Genomic DNA, 23,642 nt, shown 5'->3' with positions numbered 1-23,642 from the left:
GGTAATTACCGAAGGGCATGAGCCTTCGGTAATTACCGAAGGTTAGAGGCCGTCGGATATTTTCGAAGGGTTGAAGCCTTTGGTAAAGCCTTCAGTAAGTTCTAGGCAAATGTCAGGCACATTTGCATTTCTTATCCAACCAAACAAACCTGCATAAATTTTTCATAGCACAAACAGACCTGCATAACATTTTCCAACCACATACAAACCTGCATAATGTGCATCTCAATGATCCAATAATTGATCAGAAAAACAATATAATATCTGAATCATCCAATAATCAATAGAACATGTATTTTTATAAATGAAACATAAAACAATCTAACATAATGTTCTAACATCCAAATGATCTAACATCCAAATGATCTAACATCCAAATGTTCTAATATCCAAATGTTTCTATAACAACTATGTTCAATAACAAAATAAAACTAATAATCTACATAGTTATCATTAGAATGATCTTCATCATCCTGCTCCTCTATAAATGGTTGGACTGGTGTGGGTTGGATTGATGTCGGCTGACTGACGAGGGCTAGACTGATGTGGGCTGCTGAGGGACGGCGGGTGACGGGGAGGGTCGTGGCTGGGTCGGAGGGATAATGAACTGATCCTATGAAGTTTCAGGCAACACTCTCATGACTAGGGCCTTAAAATTTCTAAACTTTGCTCTCAAATAAGTGATTTCCTGGTCACGTTGCTCCAGTGCCTGCGTGAGGCGGACAACGACCTCGTTAGTAGTAGTGGTGGAAGAAGAAGGTTGGTGCTTCAAAGTACCTCCTCTCGATGCTGTATAGTTTGCAACGAGTTGTCCTACACCGTACACTTGTCCCTTTTTCTTCCTACCAACGATGTCGACCCAACACTGTGTCCTACGGATGTCGTCTTCTTCATTACTCGCATCATCCGGTGTAGGAGGTGACCCATGTTCAGATCTAACTTGTGAAAAGTCTCATAGAAAATTCTTCCTGTTCAAACATGAAAAGCAATGTTAGGGAATGATAGAATAACATAAATGAAAAATTACTAATAGTAACAATGTTATTTGCTTACATGAGTCTTCCGAGATCTTTCATCAACGAATTCATTAGTGCCCTTCCGAACATAAGTGTGTGCAAAGACCTCATCAACATGGACCGCCCGTCCCAGAGCTTGTGCCTGTAACATAATTTAGAGTTAGAAGTGTACATATGAAATAGAAAATACATAAGTTATATATGAAAGAAACAGAAAAGTAATGAAAGTTTACCATACGAATGTCGTGCTCATGAATCGTGATTGATCCACCAGTATGCAGGGCGCCACCCCTTTCAGAAGCTCTATTCCTTTGGGCTTTGGCACACTTATTGTGAAACTCTACTGAATTCCAATGCGCTAGTAAAGAGTTCCAAATGTGCTCACCCAACTAGTAAGGGCGATCTCTTGCATTGCAGGCATCCCTAAATATCTCTAACAGCCGATAAGATGGTTTCATGTGGAAATTTCTTTGTATCTGTGTTTCACGTTCAGGTTTCCACTGCACCTTCATCTGTAACATTAAACAAAATAATTATTGATTAATGAATATACTAAAATAAAAATGACAATTAGTTTAATGGGTTGTTTACCTGAAAATGCTGCTAGAATGACTTTCTGTCCTCTTCAGGTATTATTCCCTAAGTAGGCCATGGACTTAAAAACTATTGCTTAATTGATCGTGTGATGGCCTAGGAAGCAACCCTGGATGGAATAAACCTGCATAATAAAAGTCATTTGAATTAAGGCAATCTTTAAACATCAAAATGGATAAAAAAGGGATTAAAATCTTACCCTTTACCATATGGCTCAATCCATGGTCAATCATGGAGGGGCGGGTCAACACCATCACGATCACCAGCTGAATCTGGATCAGCAGATGGTGTGACAATCTCAGAAAACGGTATAGAAGATGAGGAAGGTATAAAAGTAGGATCAGGGGGAGGTGTAGGGGTAATAAGCACAGGGGCAGGAGTGGGAGTAATAAGCACAGGGGGAAGAGTGGGGTTTATAATCACAGGAGGAGGAATGGGGGTTATATTCACAAGAGGAGGAAGAGGGTCTGCTACAGGGGTAGCAGAAGGGTGTACTGCAGAGGTAGGAGAAGGGTGTACTGTAGGGGTAGGAGTAAGGTCTACTGCAAGGGTAGAAGGAGGTCGCACAGATGATGGACTGGGGTCAGCAATGGTAGGTAGTGTAGTAGGCACCCTAACTACATACTTCGGTGCCTGCCGTTGCCACTTTTTAGGCCTTGCTACCCACTTTCCTTTATCAGGACGTTCTAAACCCTGTCCTATCATTACTGCATTGAACGTTTGGAAATAAAGTGAAACAATACAAAAGAATAAGGAAGAATCACTACAAATTAAAGTGAATGTAAAATAATTGCATACAACTTTTAAGATGGTATTTTACATAACTCTATTGAAATGATAGTTCAATTTGCTATAATAGATGTCCAACATTCAATCATCGTCATCATGATCTTCATCTTCTTCTTCATCATCATCATTTTCTTCTTCTTCTTCATCATCATCATCACCTTGTATTAATGCTTCTAATTCATCTCCATCACCATCAGGGTCGTGCAATGCGGTTATACGTTCAACTTCAATAATTTCTTGTGCTTGTGACATTTGGTCAAGTTGGTAGGCAACATCTTCCTCAACCTCATTTGAGTCAATGCGACCTCTAGGCTTGGTTTGTAATGCTACAGCCCAACCACGCTTGTCAATATTGCGGAATGGTGGATGTGGCACATAATAAACATGTCTAACATTAGTTGGTAGAATGAAAGGATCAAACGATCTATATCTTAACTCAGGTGGAGTTCGATAATGTTAAACCTAGGATCCACTCTAGTACCAGGTCTAGAAGGATCAAACCATTCACAATAAAAAAGTACTACTCTGTTTGGAGAAGTTGTGTTGTTGTACTCTAGCTCATATATTTTATGAATGATGTCGTAGAAATCATCATAACAACCTTCTGTTAGGCCCTTGACATACACACCACAATTTGTTGTTTTCTTTCCTTTAGACCATTCATGTGAATGGAATTTGTAACCATTGATGAAGTAAGTGTGCCATTCTTTCACACATCTCATTGGCCAATTTGAAAGATGTACTTAACTCTTGAACCGTGATAGTTAATGCCTTATTAAAAGCCTACAAAGATACCAAAAAATTTTTAAAAGCAAGAGTCAAATTAAACTTGCTCAAAACATAAGAAAATGTACGGACCTGATTTTTGAACCATTAGGGAAACTCTAAGTGTATTCTAGCATAAGCATTTCCTTCTACGACTTGCTCAGCCACAAGAAATGAGCTGGTACAGATGAAATGAATTAGTGTATAACAATTTAACCATTGCAAAGGTAAAAGTTGGATGATGACATACTCAAGGTATGGCTTAATTTCACTACAATGGATTATGTCTTAGCAAGTTGTCTTTCCAATAGGGAAGATCCCAAAATATGCTTCTTTTAGTCTAATTATGTCATTCTCCAAACCCTTCTGTCTTATTCTGACAAGATTCAGTGACTTTTGGCAAGTCTTTCACTCTTCTCCAAACGTGTGATCCAGTCAACTTCGGCGGGGTCATATCCGTTTCAACTTGCCCTTTGCGAAATGCCTTTTTGTTTCTTCTAAAGGAGTGATCAATGGGCAAGAACCGTCGATAACAGTCAAACCAACTACTTTTCCGACCATAACTCAATAGGATTGACTTTGTATGTTCCATGCAGTGTGGACAAGCTAATCGACCATGCGTGCTCCAACCAGATAACATGTCATACGCTAGAAAGTCATTAATAGTCCACATCAAAGCTGCCCTCATAAGGAAATTTTGCTTCCTTGAAGCATCATACGTCCAAACACCATTCCATAGCTACTTCAAATCATTAATCAAAGGCTCCAAATAAACATCAATCGCTGATTTGGGATTAGATGAACCTGGTATTATACACGTTAAAAACATGTAAGGCTTTGTCATACACATCTCAGGTGGTAGATTGTATGGGGTTACTATCACCGGCCAACATGAATATGGTGATGCAGATGCCTGAATTACGGCGTAAACCCATCAGAGCATAGACCGAGTCTGACGTTACGCGGTTAACTAGCAAAGGATGGATGTTTACGATTGAAGTGTTTCCAAGATTCACCATTAGAAGGATGACGCAAAAATCCTTTAGTTTTGTTACCATCATGACATGTCATGTGTTCTGATGTTTGCATTGAAGTAAACATTCTTTGTAATCTTGGAATTATAGGTAAGTAGAACATGGACTTTAAGGGAATTGTTTTTTTTTTCCTCCGTCCAGAATGCATCGTATGATATCGAGGTGAGCCACAAAACTTGCATTCAACCAACAATGCATCATTTCTGCCACTATCATTGTCATAGAATAACATACATCCATTAACACAACAATCAATCTTCTTGGCATCCAATCCCAGCTTTGAAACACATCTTTTGGCTTGATAATAATTCTTCAGCATAAAATTGTTTGGTGGTGTCAAATCTAACATCAATTTTGTATAGAAGTCCACTGCTTGATTGGGAACATTCCAATTAGATTTACCATCCATGAGTCTAATGCACACTGACAATTTTGACTGAGATGAACCTTCAAATACAGGTAGATTTGCCTCTGTCAGTAAATTGTAAAACCTCTGAGTGATTTCATTTGGAGACTCTTCATCATGACTATCGTTTGCTTCTTGTTCAGCATGTCAACGAAGAGCATTGTCGACCATCTCTTGCATATAGGCAAATTGATCTATCTCAGATGTATGTACAATAGTATTCGAACCTGATACAAGCTGCTTTTCAGCTGCAGTGGAGGTGGAAGGAATTTCTTCACCATGAAATGTCCAAATCGTATAATTAGCCATGAACCCTCTTTGGTATAGGTGAACTTTGACGACTTCATCTTTTAAAATCCTTGTACATTTGCACTTGATGCAGGGACATCGAATCCCTCCATCAAGAGCATAATATTGACATTGTCGAGTCGTATCGACAAACTCTTCAACTCCGATGACAAAAACTTCCTTCAAACCTCTCCTTCCACTATAACAACGGTCATACATCCATGCACGATGGTTGAGAAAATGGGTCATGTTCTATGACAAGCCAAACAGAGATAAACTTAGCCAAATCAACAACACTCCATGTGACATAAGTAATAAACCTATTACTACTTAAGTACAACATGGAAGGTAATTTGAACACTATTGTGATAGGCATACAATAAGGGTCATGCAAAGAGACATCCTCATTATTTAAATGCCTTAGACATCCTAAGGGGGTTGTGTATTAAATTTGGGGGAGACAACTTATTATTAGTGAAGTCCTCTTTCATAGAGTACTTCCACATATTTTGTAGGTTCTAAGTGTTTATAGTACTTTTACTCTTCTCATTCCATTGAGAATATGTGTAGTATCGTAGGATTTTAAATGACTACTTAACTTAATCAAGTTATAGCCTAATAAATGAACATACAAGATATACATCAACATACAACATATACATGAACATATAGTAAACATGTATTGTGATTTCTTTCTAACCCTTTAGGACTTCTTAGGATGTTTACATTACTTAAAAGTAGTGTACATTAGGTGTAGTTGCAATTTCTCACCCTTTAAGTACACTTTTTAGGTTTTAAATACTAAAAATTTGAGTTTGAGGTATATCTTTGATTTTGACTAGTTTTCTAGCTTGATTTGACTAATTTAGACTTGTTAGGATGTTAACATTACTTAAAATTAGTCTTTCCTATGTTAATTGCTAATTTCTAACCTTTTTAGTCAGTGTATAGTAGAGTCTTGGGTTGAAGGAGTATATTTTTAATGTTAACATTGACGAGAGGAAGTTAGGATGGAGGAAGTAATATGGGTTGTGTTGTATTAGAGAGGAAATGTAGAAGAAGGAATCCTTGTACTGGTAGTTATTAAAAAAATATGAAAAAGAAATAAAATATAGAGGGGTTTAGTGAAGAAAAGAGGAATGAAGTTCCTGCATGTTTTATTTTAGGTATGCATGGTGTGATAGAAGTAAGAGGATTTGAGTTAGAAAGATAAATAGTAGGGTTGGAGTTATAAAGATAAGAGGATCTATGAAATTACACTTTCTTGAGTCAATTTTATCACTGTTCCCGCATTTGATGCTATTAAATCTAATTTTGGTGGTGAGTTCAAGTGTTTTACTGCATATATCAGCTGTGACAGACTTCCTCTCCCAAGCTCAAGAATTGAGTCATTCCTTCATAATGACCAAGGGATTATACCTAAGATGTGACACCTGGGCACTGACGAGGGTGAGGAGTGATCGCCGGTACAAGAGGCACGAAGTGCAAGAGGTACAAACAAAAGAGCGGCTCCTGGCAAGCTTCTAGTGGAAGGGACACATGGATGAATCGAGCATACACTGGAAGGAGAGGGTTCTAGAGACTGTATAGGTATGAGACTATACAGTTGAAGGATAGCTTAAAGTGATTGATTTGGCTACTCATATCACCAAAATGCATTTGTTTTTCGATAGCCTAACCCATAAGAACTCTATGGTTAAGCATCCTTAGCCTGGAGTAATTTAGGGATGAGTGACCTTCTTGGAAGTTTTCTTGGAAAGTGTGCGAGTGAGGACAAAGCACATTGGAAAGCCTTGTGTTGATGTGTGGGGGTAGTCAATATTCCCTGTAAGTTGCCGGGGTGTCACATTAATTAGTGTGGGCAGCATGTGCCTTTCATTAATTGATTTTTTTTAATTTGTTTTTAAGCTTTTGCATTGCATGGTAGGAGAGAGGAAAAGTCAAAACACTTGAGGCTTTGGGTTGCTTGGAAAGAATAAAAACGAGAATGTTCCAAGGGAGAACTTTTATTCTCATTTAATCTCTCTTTCACGTGAAATGTTGCATGGGTGCCTAAGGCATCTCTTTTTCCACTTTGCTTGGGTGGGTACATGTTTTTCTAGGCTTAGGAAGCTTGTAAGTGACCTTGGAGTTCCTTGGGGAGGTTAATCATTGCATTGAAAATTGTAAGCTACATAAATAGATATTATAAAGGCACTTAAGCACACTTTAAAACTATCATTTAGTCACATTAAAGTGAAGTTTTATTGGGATAATGAAGAGTTAGGAATGAGAATCTAAAGTTAGTAGTGTAAGGTGTCCTTGAGAGTAACCTTGAGTGGTTAGTGAAAGGTTGGTGTGGTTAGAGTTAGTTTCTACTTAAGTGTGTAAGTTTAAGTTAGTAGGGTTGAAAAACAAACACTTGGAGAGTGGAAAAGAGAGAGAACCCTGAGTTGGAGAGGCACTTTTAGAGAGCAACCAAGTTGGTGAGAGAAAGGAAGAGCCCCCCCTAGGCTTGGAGTTTTTGGACGTCACTTGTAGGAGACCAAGAGGAGTGGAAGCTTGTTGTCTAGTGAGGAAAGAAACCTAAGAGCCTTTGAAAGCTAGCTTGGAATTGAGGTAAGGGGTTTAACTTGGGATATAACATAGTGTATGATGGGTAGAAGGTAACATTATAATGTTGTTGCATGCTTTCTTTCTTGTGTGTTGGAATGAAATTTAACATGTTGATGCATGCACTTTTCTTCTGGGTTTAAGTTTCATGTGTTGTTACATGGAGAATGGGTATTCACATGTTCATTTTCGTTTTTCTACTATATGGGGTATTTAATGGATTATACAGGTTTATATTTTATGAAAAAGTGGTGTTGTTGTAATGGGTATACATGTTGGATGTATTGGGGTGTTGTTTGTGTATGAAAAAGTGTCATGGGTACACTTTAAAATCATGTATGTTTTGTATATATTGGTTCTTATTACCTTGCAAGAATTATATATTGTTGGGAGCACTTATCTATACTCTTTAACCAAGAGTGTTGGTAGGAGGGTATTGAGAATTCTCTTCCATTGTTGGAAGAGAAAAAAATGAGTTATGAGAATGAAAAGAGTGAAAGTGATATTTTGGTGAAGTTGGGTACATGGGATTGATGAAAAAAGTGAAGATGAATGGAGTTGGTGTCATGGGTGGAAGAAGAGCATGAAGGAAGAAGCCTTGGATGGTCCTTGAAACCAAAGAAAACCAACATAACAAGAGGTTGCAAGAGCATAGATGAGTGGAGGAAAAGAAAAGAAAAATTAGAAGAGAGAGTGAGGAGGTGTTTCACGTAAACAGGTGTTTCACGTAAACATGTGTGTGAGAAATGTGAGTAAGATAAGTTGAAAAGTCAAATAGAGAAAGAAAGAAGAATGTAGGTGTGTGACGAAGAGAATTGGTGAAGAAAATAAAGAGTGGTGTTTAATTTGGTGTTGAAAAAGAAGAAAAGGGAGAATGGGTAATTGCAGGGGTCTGGATATAAGAGAAAAAATAAATAAATAAAGTGTAGCATGCAAAGAGTGGTGAGCCATGAGCATGGAAGGAAAGAGAGAGAAGAATGTGTCAACACTCAATTTTGTCCGGGTTGTAAAAAAAACGTGTTTTTATTGGTTTTTTTATTATTTTCCTTTTATTTTATTTTACCTTTTGTTTTATTCTATTTTAATGTATTTAGGTCTTTGCTTTTAATTCAATTTCTCTTTTATTTCTTATATTGATTTTGTTTTAATAGAGTTAATTAATCAAAATAATTGAAAATTTGAAAAATAAAATTAAAAATAATGTAAAAAAAAATTGAAATAAAAAATAAAAAAATAGAAAACGTGGAAAGTGGCGTATGGGAGGCGTGTCTGGGAGTGAGGGAGACCAGGTGGTTAGAGGAATATTTCCAAGATTTTTGGAAAGTGAAAAGGGGGAGACCAGGTGGTTAGAAGGGAGATTTTTTCCAAGATCTTTGAAAAAGGAAAAAAGAGAGAGATATCAGAGAGGATAAGGGTTTTAGAAGGTGACAGGAGGAGATCATCGGAGGGAGGCAGAGGATATCAGAAGTGACGAATATCAGAGGAATTCTCAGGTATACAACTTATCCTTTATTCTCATTCTCATGAGGCATGATAAATATAGAATGATAGTATTTGATAATGCATACGAGGATTGCCTATAATCTGTTCAAAAACATTATGGTGTGTGGTCATCATCCTTCTCCATGACCGCTTGTTATCATCATTGGTCAGCTCGATTCCATAGTTACCATATACATACATAATGTTTCGTTGGAAACCCAGTAAAAAACACGGCAAAAAACGCTAACCCAGTAATATCCACTTTATTCATTGCACCATTTTTCGTGAAACCCTTACATCCCAAGACTCAAATGGACCCCCTGAAATTCGAAGTCTCCTCCACTGGAATTGCTCTTTCGGTGAGGATGAATGGGACGATGGAGGTGATGGCTTAATACCCCTACTTTGGGCAGGCTTAAGAGGAAGAGAGTGGCTGGTTATTTCGTGGTTGGCGGGTTGGAAGTGGTAGTCTGTTGTGTGGTGGTGGCGGCGACGTCGCTAAAGTTGTCCTGGCAGGTGATGGTGTCCGTGTAGGTGGCCGTGGAGGTGGCCGAGGAGGTAGACGAGGATAGGCACGGGGAGCCTTATCGTGGCAGTGGTTGTGATCGTCGTGGAGGTTTTAGCAATGGTGAAAATGATGATGATGGGTGTTGATGACACGGAGGGATCGGAGATGAAGGCGGAGGAAGACCCTCCCTGGGAATCGCTGTTTTCGAAGAGAGAAAAGTGGAGACGGTGGCGTCGTGGCTGGTGGTGGTTCTGGTGGCGCGAGTTGTCGCCGGCAAGGCCAAGGCGTGTTCTGGTTGAGACGACGGTGGCCGGTTATGGCAGAGGCGGCGGTGAGTTTGTGGTGCAGAGCAGGAGACCTTGGGTCTCTAGAGAAGGCGTGAGCTGGGGAGTGGGGAATGAGGATGAACCTCCTGAACCCCTAGGAAATTCTAGGTTAGAAACCATTCGACTGGGCCAGGCCCAGAAATGAACGCACGTCCGGGAACCTTAGGTCTTTTTTGGAACGTTCGTTATTTATCCTCTTATCCAAACGTCCGTTCAGCCATTTCCTGGACGGACCGTTTGGTAACTATCTGTACAACGGACGCTCGTTACTTAACCTCTTATCCAAACGTCCGTTCGGCCATTTCTTGGACGAAGCGTTTGATAACTATCTATACAACGAACGCTCGTCATTTAGCCTCAATTTCTTCAACGTCCGTTCGTCATCTCCTCAATGAACGCTCGTTATTCAGCTTCCCTGTCTAAACGTCCGTTCGCATTTCAACAACGAGCGTTCGTCATTAGGCTTCCCTGTCTAAATGTCCGTTCGTCATTCCAACGATGAGCATTCGTCATTCAGTCTTCGTTCCCAACGTCCGTTCGTTATCTCTCTCGACGAACGCTCGTCATTCCAACAATGAGCGTTCGTCATTCAGTCTTCGTTCCCAACGTCCGTTCGTTATCTCTTTCGACGAACGCTCGTCATTTCAACAACGTCTGTTCGTCCTCTCCCTACGAACGCTCGTCATTCAGTGCCCTTTTCAACGTCCGTCCGTTATATCCCCCAACGAACGTTCGTTCTCTCCCCAACGAACGCTCCTTATTCAGTTTCCATTTCTAAATGTCCGTTATATCCCCCAATGAACGTTCGTTCTCTCCCCAACGAACGCTCGTTATTCTGAATCTGTCCCCAACGTCCGTTCGGCCACTTCCATTTCTTTTGTTTATTTATTTTATTTTTATTTATTTTTTTCCTTATTTTATTTTGTTCTATCTATTTATTTTAGACATCTACTTATCCTAAAATATATATGTAATAATACAATATTTATAGTTTAAATTAAAGAATTTACAAAAATATTTTGAAAAGGTTTAAGCACACGTGCGACCGCTCGCGTAGGCCTTGTGCTGAAAATCTTATCCTTTTCTTTTACAAAAGTTAAAAACCAAATAAAAATATTTTGAAAAGGTTTTAAGCACACGTGCGACCGCTCGCGTAGGCCTTGTGCTGAAAATCTTTTCCTTTTCTTTTACAAAAGTTAAAAATCAAATAAAAATATTTTGAAAAGGTTTAAGCACACGTGCGACCGCTCGCGTAGGCCTTGTGCTGAAAATCTTTTCCTTTTCTTTTACAAAAGTTAAAAATCAAATAAAAATATTTTGAAAAGGTTTTAAGCACACGTGCGACCGCTCGCGTAGGCCTTGTGCTGAAAATCTTTTTCTTTTCTTTTACAAAAGTTAAAAATCAAATAAAAATATTTTGAAAAGGTTTAAGCACACGTGCGACCGCTCGCGTAGGCCTTGTGCTAGAAAACCTTTTCCTTCTTTATTAAAAATACTAAAATATTCCCAAACTACAAGTAATCTCTCAGCTAGAACTACGTTACCCTTGATTCTCTATCAAAAGTGGAGATACGTAGGAGCAAGGCTAGTCCTTGTCAGGTTCATTTCCCAAAAATCCAAAATCATTATCCATAATCAATTTCTCAAACAAATTTCTCAAACAAAATTTTCAAGTAGTTTCCAAAAGAACTACGTAACCCTGATTTCTCATTTTGAATGAGAATACGTAGGAGCAAGGTCAATCCTTGTCGGGCCCAAAAAACTAAAAAATATATTTTGTTTATTTAGAATTTTATTTTAGGGAATAGTCAAACATTTTGAAAACCACATCATATTCGTGCATTTAGTTAAAGGTACTGCCTTAGGGCAGGCGTTGTAGGGTGCTAACACCTTCCCTACGCGTAACTGACTCCCGAACCCAGAATATGGTTTTCGTGGACCGTGTCTTATTATTTTATGGTTTTTCCGTAGTTTTCCAGAATAAACTATGGTGGCGACTCCAAATCTCTTTTCAAAAAACTCGTTTCTTTTTTGGATCGTCGTCCCGTCGCGATTCCGGTTGCGACAGACGGCGACTCCACTAGGGACATTAGAGAGTCGAGCCATTTAATTAGATGCGCGAATTCGATGTGGTTTTGCTTATGTGTTTTTCTTTCCCTTTTCTCTATCTATGCTTGATATTTTGAATAATTGCAATAATTGTTGAATATTGAACCCTAGGGTAGACAATATGTTTATATCTGCTTGGGAATTTTTCTGGTTGTTTTGCAGGTGAGGGTTTGGATGTGCATAATTTTCTCCCTTCACACACACACTTTCGGCATATCATGAGTGGGGCCCTATACCCGGGTCTGAGCGTAGTTTAGAATTAGAGGAGTTGTGTAGCGGTGTCACTCTGGGATGTACTTCCTGTTTGGCTATCGTGAGAACTCCAGCTAGAGTTTGTTCTCTTCATATGTGTTTCCACACCTAGTTGATTACTCGACTGTTGTGGAGATACTATGAAGGGGGCCATAGCTCTAGTAACCTTTGACCTTTAGGTTCAGGGAATCATCCTTGTGAGATTGCATATACTTGACCTTGAACTCAAAGCAGTGAACCTTTGGTAGGGCACGATGGGAGGAATATGTACTTCTGTAACCCTCACGCTGTTCATTTTTTTTTATGATATTACATTTCATACCATGCATGTGCTTTGTTTCGCCATGTTGTTTTATTATCATGCATCATATTCATACATCATTTAGTAACATGTTAATTTTAAAGGAAATCACAGGTACCTACTTGACTTCATACGAGATGGATGTTAACACAAGATCCGATGCTACACGACACACCGACTCTTCCGATTTAAGAAAGAAGTATAGTCTAAGGACCCATGTGGGAAATTTGACCGAGCTGATAAACTTGGGCAAGAGGCTTAAGACTATAAAGAGAGAAACCTTTCAGAGAAGATATGGAAATTTGTTGAATTTAATGGAGGTTGAAGTACAAATACCCGCTATCACAGCCTTGGCACAATATTATGATTCTCCGTTTCGATGTTTCACATTTCAAGACTTTCAGTTGGCGCCAACCATAGAGGAGTTCGAGCATATCTTGGGTTTGCCACTGGAAGGCACCACTCCCTATCAACATTTAGAGCATCATGCCTCTATACCCACCATTGCTGCCATCATGAAACTACATCCCAAGGAGCTTGAAGACAGGATGATGATGAGGAATCAATTGCATGGGTTATCACAGGGATATCTAGAGCAGTATTTACATCACCTGGCTGATAGAGAGGATTGGGAAACTTTCATGGATGTATTAGCCCTCACCATATATGGTATTGTCTTGTTTCCCAAAATAGAAGAATTCGTGGATTACACCGCAATAGACGTCTTCGTGGCGAGTAAAACCAGATCAGAGAATCCTGTAATAGCAGTCCTTGCGGATGTTTATGGGTCCTTGAGTTTTTGCCATGAGAGAAAGGGAAAAAAGATTCTTTGTTGTTTACCGGCGTTGTATACATGGATGACAACACGCGTGTTTAAGGAAATGGTCGACGTTAAGAGTCTATCGGAGACTTTGTCATACCAAGGGCTTAAAGGTAAAGGAGGAAACGATTGGGCCCGATTCCTTGCTGGCTTGAGCGAAAGAAGTATAAAATGGCGCCTTCCTTGGCTCGGAAATAAACTGGCTATACAGCATTGTGGTAGTTTTCCTAATGTGCCTCTCATAGGTGCCCGGTACTGTATCAATTACAACCCCCTTTTGATGCAAAGACAATTTGGGCATCCTATGAAAGGGGCACCTTCATCAGATTACCTTGCTACCCTATTCATTTATTACGAAGACGGACATTTCATCGAATTGTTAAGAAAGGTTAAAAGCGCCTGGGAAAATGTTGTTCGAGCAGAGAAGGACTTGAGGGATGGAGTAGTGGATAGCAGGGTTAGTTATCACACCTGGATTCTGGAGAGAGTGAAAGTAGTCAAGTTGCCTTTCAAGCCAATCAAGGATCAATCAACTAGTGAAGGACCATCCCAAGCCCCAGAAAGTGAAGATGTGCAACAATTGAAGGTTGAGATGGAGAAATTGAAGATGAGAAATGCTAGGTTGGAAAACGAATTACAAAGGGCGCGTAATGATCTTGTGGATATGAGAAATGATAATGAAGAAAAGTCACGAGCTTATGAAAACATTGTCAAAAGCCAAAAGGCTGAGACGGATTATACATTTCGAGTGAAACAGGATCTAGCGGCCGCAAGTAAGGAATTATCCATGAGGGTAAATGAGAAGAAGGTGGCTTTAGAAGAGGGAAAGCAGTGGAAGCACCTCTACGAAGAAGCCAAAAGAGATAAGCGAGAAGCCCTGAAGAGACTAAGAGAAGCGCAGGTGCAGGTAGAAAAAGCGGGGCATGAGATGAAAGAGATGGCCATGTCGTTTGAAGCTGATATGAACCGGGAGCGTTGGAAGCTAGCAGAAGCGGAAGAAGAGCATCGAACTTTGATAAAACAAATGGAGGAATATATTGAGGAACAGGAGGAGCGATGGAGGTCGATAGAATTTGAAGAAAGGCATCAGGCCTTGATAAAGCGAATGAAAGAGCACATCGCAAAGCAAGAAATGGCTGTAAAGCATTGGAAGGAAAGCTTCTCTTAGTTGGCTGCTTTAGCAAATGAGGCAATTGAAGACATCCCCAGGATGGTGTCGAATGCTGAAGCTAGTACTCATTGTCGTAATTCACCAGCGGAAATAGAATTGTTTATTAATCATTGTAAATGGTTGGTGGGAGAGATGAAATCTTTCATTACCCGGGCGCGGGATTGATGTACATCAGATTTATGTGACGATGTAATGGATCAAATTTTCTTTAAATGAAAGATAAGGGATGTTTGTTTGGTATCGGCTTGTGTTAATTTTCCATCAGTATTGTCATCGTTATCCTGTGATTTCCACTTATCACTAGCATGCATCATGTTTTCTTTTGTTTTGCATTTTTCATCCTTATCTAATTTAATTTAATAAAAAATAGTAGCAGTTACGAGTGAGAGAACAACGACAAGTTTTCCACGACATCCGTACAGGACCAGAGCTAACTCGAAGGTCATGGAGAATTGGGAGCAGTCACACGAATCTATTAAGGCTGATGTCAGCCAGTTGAAGGATCAGATGGCCCAGATTTTGGCGGCTCTCGAAGCCCTGAAGACTACGGGAGGGGCGACGCCTGCGCAAGTTGAGGGAAGTGCTCAATATTACCCCCCGTTGTTCAATGCTGGGAGCCAATCTGTTTCGTTCCCAATGTATGGATTACCTCCAGGTTACACCCCACCTGTGGGAGAATACACAAAAGGTGAACAGACTTCATTCTCTTTCCCTACCACTGCCAACGTACCGCCAATCAGTACTCAAGGACCTGTTGTAATGTCCGCACCTATGGTAAATGAAGGAATGCATGCAAACATGTCTGATGGAATACGAGTAACCCCGGTTCCACCTGTGATTACCGGAGAGGGTTTTTCTACAAGGGTTGCGCCATATACTTTGTTTCAGGGGGTAATTAGTAATGTCGATGGGGCAAAGGATAAACTGGAGAGCCTAGAGGTAAGATTGAGGGCTGTTGAGGGATATGAAAGTTATGGATTCGGAGATGTTGCCCGATTGAGCTTGGTTCCTGGCGTCCAAATACCACATAAGTTCAAAGCGCCAGATTTTGAGAAGTATAAGGGAAATACATGCCCAAAGAGCCATCTAACCATGTTTTACAGAAAGATGGCTGCATATGCTTATGACGAGCAGCTGCTCATCCATGTTTTTCAAGATAGTTTGGCTGGAGTGGCATTAAACTGGTATACCCATTTGGAGCCGACTCGAATTCGTTGTTGGGCAGACTTGGCTGATGCTTTTGTGAAACAGTACATATACAATACACATGTTGCGCCAGATCGTTTACAGGTGCAAAACATGTCGAAGAAAGACAACGAAACTTTTAAGGAGTATGCTCAACGGGTGGAGGGAATTGGCTGCACAAGTTGAGCCACCTTTGTATGATAGAGAAATGGTGGCAATGTTTGTAAATACGCTCCAACCACCATTTTATGAACATATGGTGGGAACTGTATCTTCAAATTTTGCTGATATCATCGTGATAGGCGAACGAATAGAGATTGGGTTGAAAAATGGGAAGATTGCATATGGCTCGTCGGTGGTTGCAAATTCCAAAAAACCCGGTTTCAACTCAGGAAAAAGAAAGGAAGGAGATGTGCATGCAACATCTGCAACCCCCGTGTGGAGAGGTCAGGCTCCCACTCATAACTATCGACCATATTGGGGTCAACATCCACATGCAGCTAATGCGTCATTTAGTCATCAAATTAGGCCTCAACAACAATCAGGGTACTATCAACCACAATACATCCCGACGAATAATTGGAGGGGAGGGGCAAACGTAGGTTCCAATATGAATGTGGGTCCAAATACTTATCCAAGAAGGAACCAGGAAAGAAATTATGTTAACTTTACCCCAATTCCTACAACTTATACGGAATTATTGCCTCATCTTATCAAACAAGGTCTAGTTGTCGTTTGTCCCCTGAAGCCTTTGCAGCCTCCGTACCCAAGAAGTTATGATGCAGATGCAAAGTGTAGTTATCATGGAGGGGCCGCTGGTCATTCCACTGAGAGGTGTCTGGCTTTCAAGCATAAAGTGCAGACTCTAATTGATTCTGGGTGGTTAAAGTTCCAAGAGGATAAGCCTAGTATCGAGGCCAATCCTTTATCTGGGCATGGAAGTGCTTCGACGAATGCTGTCGAAGTGAAAGAGCATGAGCTGGTGAGAAATGTGAAAGAAGTCAGGAGCTCTAGGAGGTTTATTTTGGAGGCGTTGCTGAAAGTGGGTATCTTGAAGGGTGATTATGATGAGAGTATGGCATGCGCGCTCCACCCAGATGCTGAGCACTCTATTGAGGAGTGTGTTGAGTTTGAAGAAATTCTGCAAGACCTGCTAGATCGTGGTCTGATGCAGGTATGCTACAAGAAGGAGGAGGGAAATGTATTTGCACAAACTGGTGATGAATCCGGCATGATTTTACCAGAACCATTGGTGATTCGTTTCACTAAGACTACCTCTATCCCACCAACTCAAGGAAGGTCGCCCGTTGTTATCCATGTACCAACCCCTTTTCCTTACAAGAACGAAAAAGCCGTCCCATGGAGATATGGGACACATGCGTCAGGCGAAACACAAAGCGTTGATCCTGTCGTCAAAAACATATCAGGGATAGGTGGAATGACTAGGAGTGGTCGAATTTTCACGTCACCAGAGTTGGCACGAGAAAGAGTCAATGATAAGGAAGCAATGATGGCCGCGAAGGCAAAAGAATTCTTAAAGGGGAAGGGTGCACAGACAGAGGAGATCCCCGACAAGGAAGAGAGGAGAGAAGTTTCTGAAGAGGAGGCTTGTGAATTTTTAAAATTCATACAACAAAGTGAATATAAGGTGGTGGAACAGTTAAACCGTATGCCTGCTCGTATATCCTTGTTAGACTTGCTCATGCATTCAGCATCACACAGAAAGTTGCTAATGAAGATACTCAGTGAGGCTCACGTGGAGCAAGGTATTTCGTTGAATAAATTCGAGGGTATTGTTGGCAATATTGTTGCTAATAATTATCTCACCTTTACGGATGAAGAGATACCTGTTGAAGGAAGAGGGCATAACAAGGCTCTTCACGTCTCTGTGAAATGCTTGAATCATGTTATAGCACGTGTTTTAGTGGACAATGGGTCCTCTTTGAATGTCATGCCGAAAGCAACCTTGGAAAAGCTACCTTGCGAAGGAATGCATATGAGGCCGAGTTCAATGATTGTGAGGGCGTTTGATGGTAGCAAACGAGAAGTGATGGGAGAGGTGGAATTACCAATGCAAGTTGGCCCGTGTGTCTTTCAAATAACATTCCAGGTTATGGATATTCTGCCTGCTTATAGCTGTCTGCTGGGGCGCCCATGGATCCATTCGGCTGAAGTTGTGCCTTCTACACTACACCAGAAGTTGAAGTATGTGATGGGAGATAAGCTGGTGATAGTATCAGGAGAAGAGGATCTTCTTGTGAGTGGGCCATCATCCACGCGCTACATCGAGGCGGCTGAAGAAGCTCTCGAGACAGCCTTCCAATCGTTGGAGAATGTGGGAAATGCTTGTGTGGAATCGTTTCCAGTAAATCCTCGTCTATCATGTGCTTCTATTATGATGGCCAAGATTATGCTAAAAGAGGGCTATATATATGGGGAAGGTTTGGGCAAATATCGGCAGGGGCGAGCATTCCCTATAGAAATCGTTGAAAACAAGAACAGATATGGCTTGGGGTACAAACCTACCAAGGAAGACAGAAAAAGGATGATTGAAGAAAGAAAAGAACGTAGTCTGGCCCGTGCAGAAAGACGAGGGCCCAAAGAGAGCAAAATTCACATTGTTGACATCAAGGAAAGCTTCCGCAGTGCTGGGTGGATCAACACTGGCCAGATAGCAGCTGTGGAGGATGAAGAAAGGCCTCAAAGTTTGAGCTTTGTGTGGGCTTGCTCCCCTGATACTCAACTCAACAATTGGGAAACACTGGATTTACCTGTGATGCTTAATGTGAACAAAATGTAATAGTTTTAATTAAGCTTATAGTTTCGATTGGGGCTTTAGAACTGAAGTTTTGCGGATTGATTTTTTTTTACTTTTCACTCAGCGTGATAATAAAGATGCATTTCATCATCATTTGGCATTTTTCTTTGTTTATCTTATTTATTTATACTTTTTCATAAATTTAAATGATGTAGATGTGACAATGATTGTTTTGAAAATAACGATATCAATGTTCCTAATTTTGAGCACCCTATCAATAATACGGAAGATGATTTTGAAGATGATGTGGAACCCTCTCCAGAATTGTTGAGATTAGTGGAACAAGAATCTAAGGAGATAAAACCCCATCAGGAGGAGATTGAAATACTCAACTTGGGAGAGAAGGATGAGATAAGGGAAGTGAAAATCGGTACTAGTATGAAAACGGAAGTGAGGGAAAGTTTGCGTGCCCTGTTGAAGGAGTTTAAAGATGTGTTCGCGTGGTCTTACAATGATATGCCGGGTCTAGATACTGATATTGTGCAGCATAGGCTCCCACTCAAGCCAGAATGCCCTCCAATCAAGCAAAAACTAAGAAGGATGAAGCCGGAAATGTCACTAAAAATTAAAGAGGAGGTCCAAAAGCAATTTGACGCAGGATTTTTGGCTGTGGCAAGATACCCACAATGGGTAGCGAATGTTGTACCAGTGCCTAAGAAGGATGGGAAAGTTCGAATGTGTGTTGACTATCGTGATTTGAATCGTGCAAGTCCGAAAGATAATTTCCCGTTACCACACATCGATACTCTGGTTGATAATACGGCCAAATTTTCGTTATTTTCGTTCATGGACGGATTCTCGGGATATAATCAAATTAAAATGGCACCGGAAGATATGGAAAAAACGACCTTTATCACGTTATGGGGAACATTTTGTTATAAGGTGATGTCTTTCGGACTCAAGAATGCTGGAGCAACATACCAAAGGGCAATGGTGACACTCTTTCATGATATGATGCATAAGGAAATTGAAGTTTATGTGGATGACATGATTGCAAAGTCGGAATCAGAAGAGGAGCATATTTTCAATCTAAGGAAATTATTTGAGAGACTGAGAAAGTACAAACTCAGGTTAAATCCTGCCAAATGCACGTTTGGAGTAAAGTCTGGAAAATTGTTGGGCTTTATTGTCAGCCAAAGAGGGATAGAAGTTGATCCTGACAAAGTAAGAGCGATAACGGAAATGCCTACGCCCAGAACAGAAAAGGAGGTTCGAGGTTTTCTAGGAAGATTGAACTACATTGCTAGGTTCATCTCCCAATTAACTGCTACTTGCGAACCAATGTTCAAGTTGCTACGGAAAAATCAGGCTGTAGTCTGGAATGAAGATTGTCAAGTTGCTTTCGAAAAGGTCAAACAATACCTGCAAAACCCTCCTGTGTTGCGTCCACCTATGCCAGGAAGACCGCTCATTTTGTATTTGACCGTATTGGATAATTCAATGGGTTGTGTATTGGGTCAGCATGATGAAGACGGGAAAAGAGAGCATGCTATATATTACTTGAGCAAGAGATTCACAGATTGCGAACAACGATATTCGTCGTTAGAGCGAACTTGTTGTGCACTGGCGTGGGCTACTCATTGTTTAAGGCAATACATGTTGAGTCACTCTACCTGGTTGATATCTAAAATGGATCCTATCAAGTATATTTTCGAAAAGCCCGCTCTCACTGGAAGAATAGCTCGATGGCAGATGCTACTATCGGAGTACGACATTGTATATGTTACTCAGAAATCTATCAAGGGTAGCGCTTTAGCGGAATATTTAGCCCATCAACCCATTAGTGATTATCAGCCAATGCAACCTGAGTTTCCTGATGAAGATATCATGGCTTTATTTGCTGAGAACAAAGAGGACAAAAATGAAAAAGCCTGGACGGTATTATTCGATGGGGCCTCGAATGTAATGGGGCATGGAATAGGGCCAGTGCTTATCTCTCCTAAGAATCAATACATTCCAATGACGGCAAGGTTGTGTTTTAATTGCACGAATAATATCGCAGAATATGAAGCTTGTGCCATGGGTATTCGAGCAGCAATAGAGTCTAAAGCAAAAATTCTGGATGTATACGGAGATTCAGCTTTGGTCATCCATCAATTGAAGGGAGAATGGGAGACTAGGGATACTAAATTAATTCCATACCAAGCTTACATCAGGGGATTAATTGAGTATTTTGATTCCATCACGTTTAATCACATACCGCGAGAAGATAATTAATTAGCAGACGCATTGGCTACCTTGTCATCAATGTTTGAAGTTGATCAAGATGCAGAATTGCCAATGATTGAAATGAAGAGTCATGCGAAGCCAGCATATTGTCATTTCATCGAAGAGGAGGTAGATGGTAAACCTTGGTACTTTGATATCAGGCATTATCTTAGGACCCGAGAATATCCAGAGAAGGCATCAGAAAACGATAAAAGGGCGTTAAGGAGGTTGGTTGGCAGTTTCATTTTGAGTGGGGATATTCTATATAAGAGGAATCATGACATGGTTCTCCTTAGATGCGTAGATGCAAAAGAAGCCGAGCTGATACTAAAAGAAGTACACGAGGGTACATTTGGCACGCACATGAATGGGCACTCAATGGCCAGGAAGATACTGAGAGCGGGGTATTTTTGGTTGACTATGGAAAATGATTGTTGTACACATGTGAGAAAGTGTGAGAAATGCCAGGTATACGCAAATAATATCAATATGCCACCCACGACCTTGAACGTGTTGTCTGCGCCATGGCCCTTTTCGATGTGGGGAATAGATGTCATCGGAGCTATAGAGCCAAAGGCATCAAATGGACACCGTTTCATATTAGTCGCAATCGATTACTTCACCAAATGGGTTGAGGCTGCTTCTTATGCTAATGTGACTAGAAAGGTGGTGACCAAGTTCATAAAAAGGGAGTTGATTTGCAGATACGGGCTCCCTAATAGGATCATCACTGATAATGCCACTAACTTAAACAACCAGATGATGACAGAGTTATGTGAGGAGTTCAAAATTCATCATCTTAATTCTTCTCCTTATCGTCCAAAGATGAATGGGGCAGTGGAGGCTGCTAACAAAAATATCAAGAAGATTGTGCAGAAGATGGTGGTCACATATAAGGATTGGCATGAAATGCTTCCTTTTGCTTTACATGGTTATCGCACTTCGGTACGAACATCGACTGGGGCAACGCCTTTCTCGCTTGTATATGGAATGGAGGCAGTACTTCCGTTTGAAGTGGAAATTCCGTCCTTACGAGTTTTAATGGAAACCCAATTAGAAGAGGCTGAGTGGGTTCAAGCTCGTTTCGACCAGCTCAATCTCATCGATGAAAAAAGATTAACAGCAGTATGCCATGGACAATTATACCAAAGAAGAATGAAGAAGGCATTTGACAAAAAGGTACACACAAGAGAATTTCATGAAGGTGAGCTGGTGTTGAAGAAGATTCTACCTATACAAAAGGATCATAGAGGCAAATGGACTCCAAATTATGAAGGGCCATTTGTAGTGAAGAAAGCATTTTCTGGTGGGGCACTAATTCTCACGAGAATGGACGGGGAGGAGTTACCATTGCCAGTTAATTCTGATGCAGTAAAAAAGTTCTACGCCTGATGATTCCGTTATAGTGGTTGCTATTAAGGGGATGTTGATATTATCTTTAAAGCTTATTGTACTCTGTGTTTTTTTTCACTAAATAAAGTTCACGTGATTTCATTCATACTTTGTTTGTTTGCATTCCATCTGAAATATTGCATGTCACGCTGAGCTGTTAAGTAGTCAAGGGAAAATGAAAATAAGTAAACGCGTGTTGATAAAAGCATCACAGGTATATCAAGTTGGCGAGCTCGGTCCTGGAGGATGTCGAAAAAGGAAAAACGAAAAAAAAGAGGTCACATGTTGAGTTTGTTGTTAATAAAGTTGTCAAGGACATAGTATTTTCGAAAAAAAAAAGGTTTTGAAAAATACCGTTGGTGAGTCTTTTCCTGATTCAAGGTTTTGGGTGTAATCGGTGTTTCTTTTCTTGATAAAGCATCTGCATTCACATTACTTGAACCCTAATTTTTTCGTTTCCTATAAGACGAAGGATTTCGCCATACGCCTAATATTGGGGCAGTTTTCATCATGTTACATATTACCGATAATCCGTTGATTAGGGAGATATATAAAATAAAATAAAATAAAAGGAAGAAGGAGAAAACAAAGGAAACAAAACAAAGGTAAAATGAAGTTGATGTGTCAGGCACTACATAGTTTCGTTCAGGTTTAAATTCAAGAGAAAGTCAGACAAACAAGATTCGGAATGACGTGTGGCCATTTTTTCGTTATCCAATTGTCAAAAGCAGTTCATCCAATTGCACCCCTTTTGAGCCAAAATTCATAACTGTTTTCATCACCCTAGACAAGAATCATTAGCATGTCGACGTCAATTTAAAAGGGTACATCATAAGCATCCAAAGTTGAGGAGAAAATCTATATATAAAAAAAAAAAAACAGAAATGAAAAGGAAAGTATCATAAAAGACCACAATAGGGGCAACGAAAAGAATGATCCAAAAGAAAGGAAAAAAAAAACAACAATGAAAAATAAAGGATGCCTGAAGTTCAAATCCCTAAAGACAGTTGACTGGGCACCTTGCAAATGATTCTTGTTTAAAGACTGTAACCGTCAAACACCTATTTGGGCCTTTGTTATCCTTTCTTTCAAAACCCTTTGACCTTTAGCCACGGTACAAGCCCATAAAAGTCCACGCTGACTGAAGATTGTTGGTCCTAATCTTTCTCACGAATTTAACTTTGAAACAGAATGATGTAGTGAACGACACAATTCAGTGTTATCTTCAAAAAAAAAAAAAAAAAAAAAAAAAAATCTCCCTGTCAATCAAAGATCATCCAATTTGGGGGGAATCTTTCATACCCAAATATTTTCACTTTTCCATTGTGCAAAATTGGGGCAGTATGGGAGCACAACATGTTAATATCACTTTTCCCCAAATGAGAGACACACATACGTTAATATTTGCTCACAGAAAATCATTATTCATCTGCTTTTCATAACCATTCTTCCACATCCTACAGGGTTCAAGTTAATTTGGATTGCAAAAAGCGATAAAAAGAATTTTAACTCAGGGTTACACTTTCTTCCTGCTCATCAAAGGGTTCTATACCTATCAACGTTGTTTTTAAGGAATGCGTTTTGAA

The 23,642-nt window shown here is 40.1% G+C and overlaps 1 protein-coding gene and 1 pseudogene across 1 annotated transcript; one reads left to right on the top strand and one right to left on the bottom strand.

Moving 5' to 3' along the window:
* Positions 1–1,835: 1,835 nt before the first annotated feature.
* Positions 1,836–2,315, bottom strand: LOC108339260 (vegetative cell wall protein gp1). The gene has a single exon (XM_017576400.1). The coding sequence runs from the start codon at positions 2,313–2,315 to the stop codon at positions 1,836–1,838; it is 480 nt and encodes a 159-aa protein (XP_017431889.1).
* Positions 2,316–14,897: 12,582 nt separating this feature from the next.
* On the top strand, positions 14,898–22,056 carry LOC128196673 (uncharacterized; annotated as a pseudogene).
* Positions 22,057–23,642: the final 1,586 nt, after the last annotated feature.

The sequence above is a fragment of the Vigna angularis genome, chromosome 5, assembly GCF_016808095.1.
Source record: "Vigna angularis cultivar LongXiaoDou No.4 chromosome 5, ASM1680809v1, whole genome shotgun sequence".
Taxonomy (NCBI): Eukaryota; Viridiplantae; Streptophyta; class Magnoliopsida; order Fabales; family Fabaceae; genus Vigna; species Vigna angularis.
This window is presented reverse-complemented; position numbering and strand designations above follow the sequence as displayed.

What these genes read in the sequence shown, in the direction of transcription:
- LOC108339260 (XM_017576400.1), bottom strand. Translation starts at nt 2,315, where the DNA reads ATGATAGGACAGGGTTTAGAACGTCCTGATAAAGGAAAGTGGGTAGCA.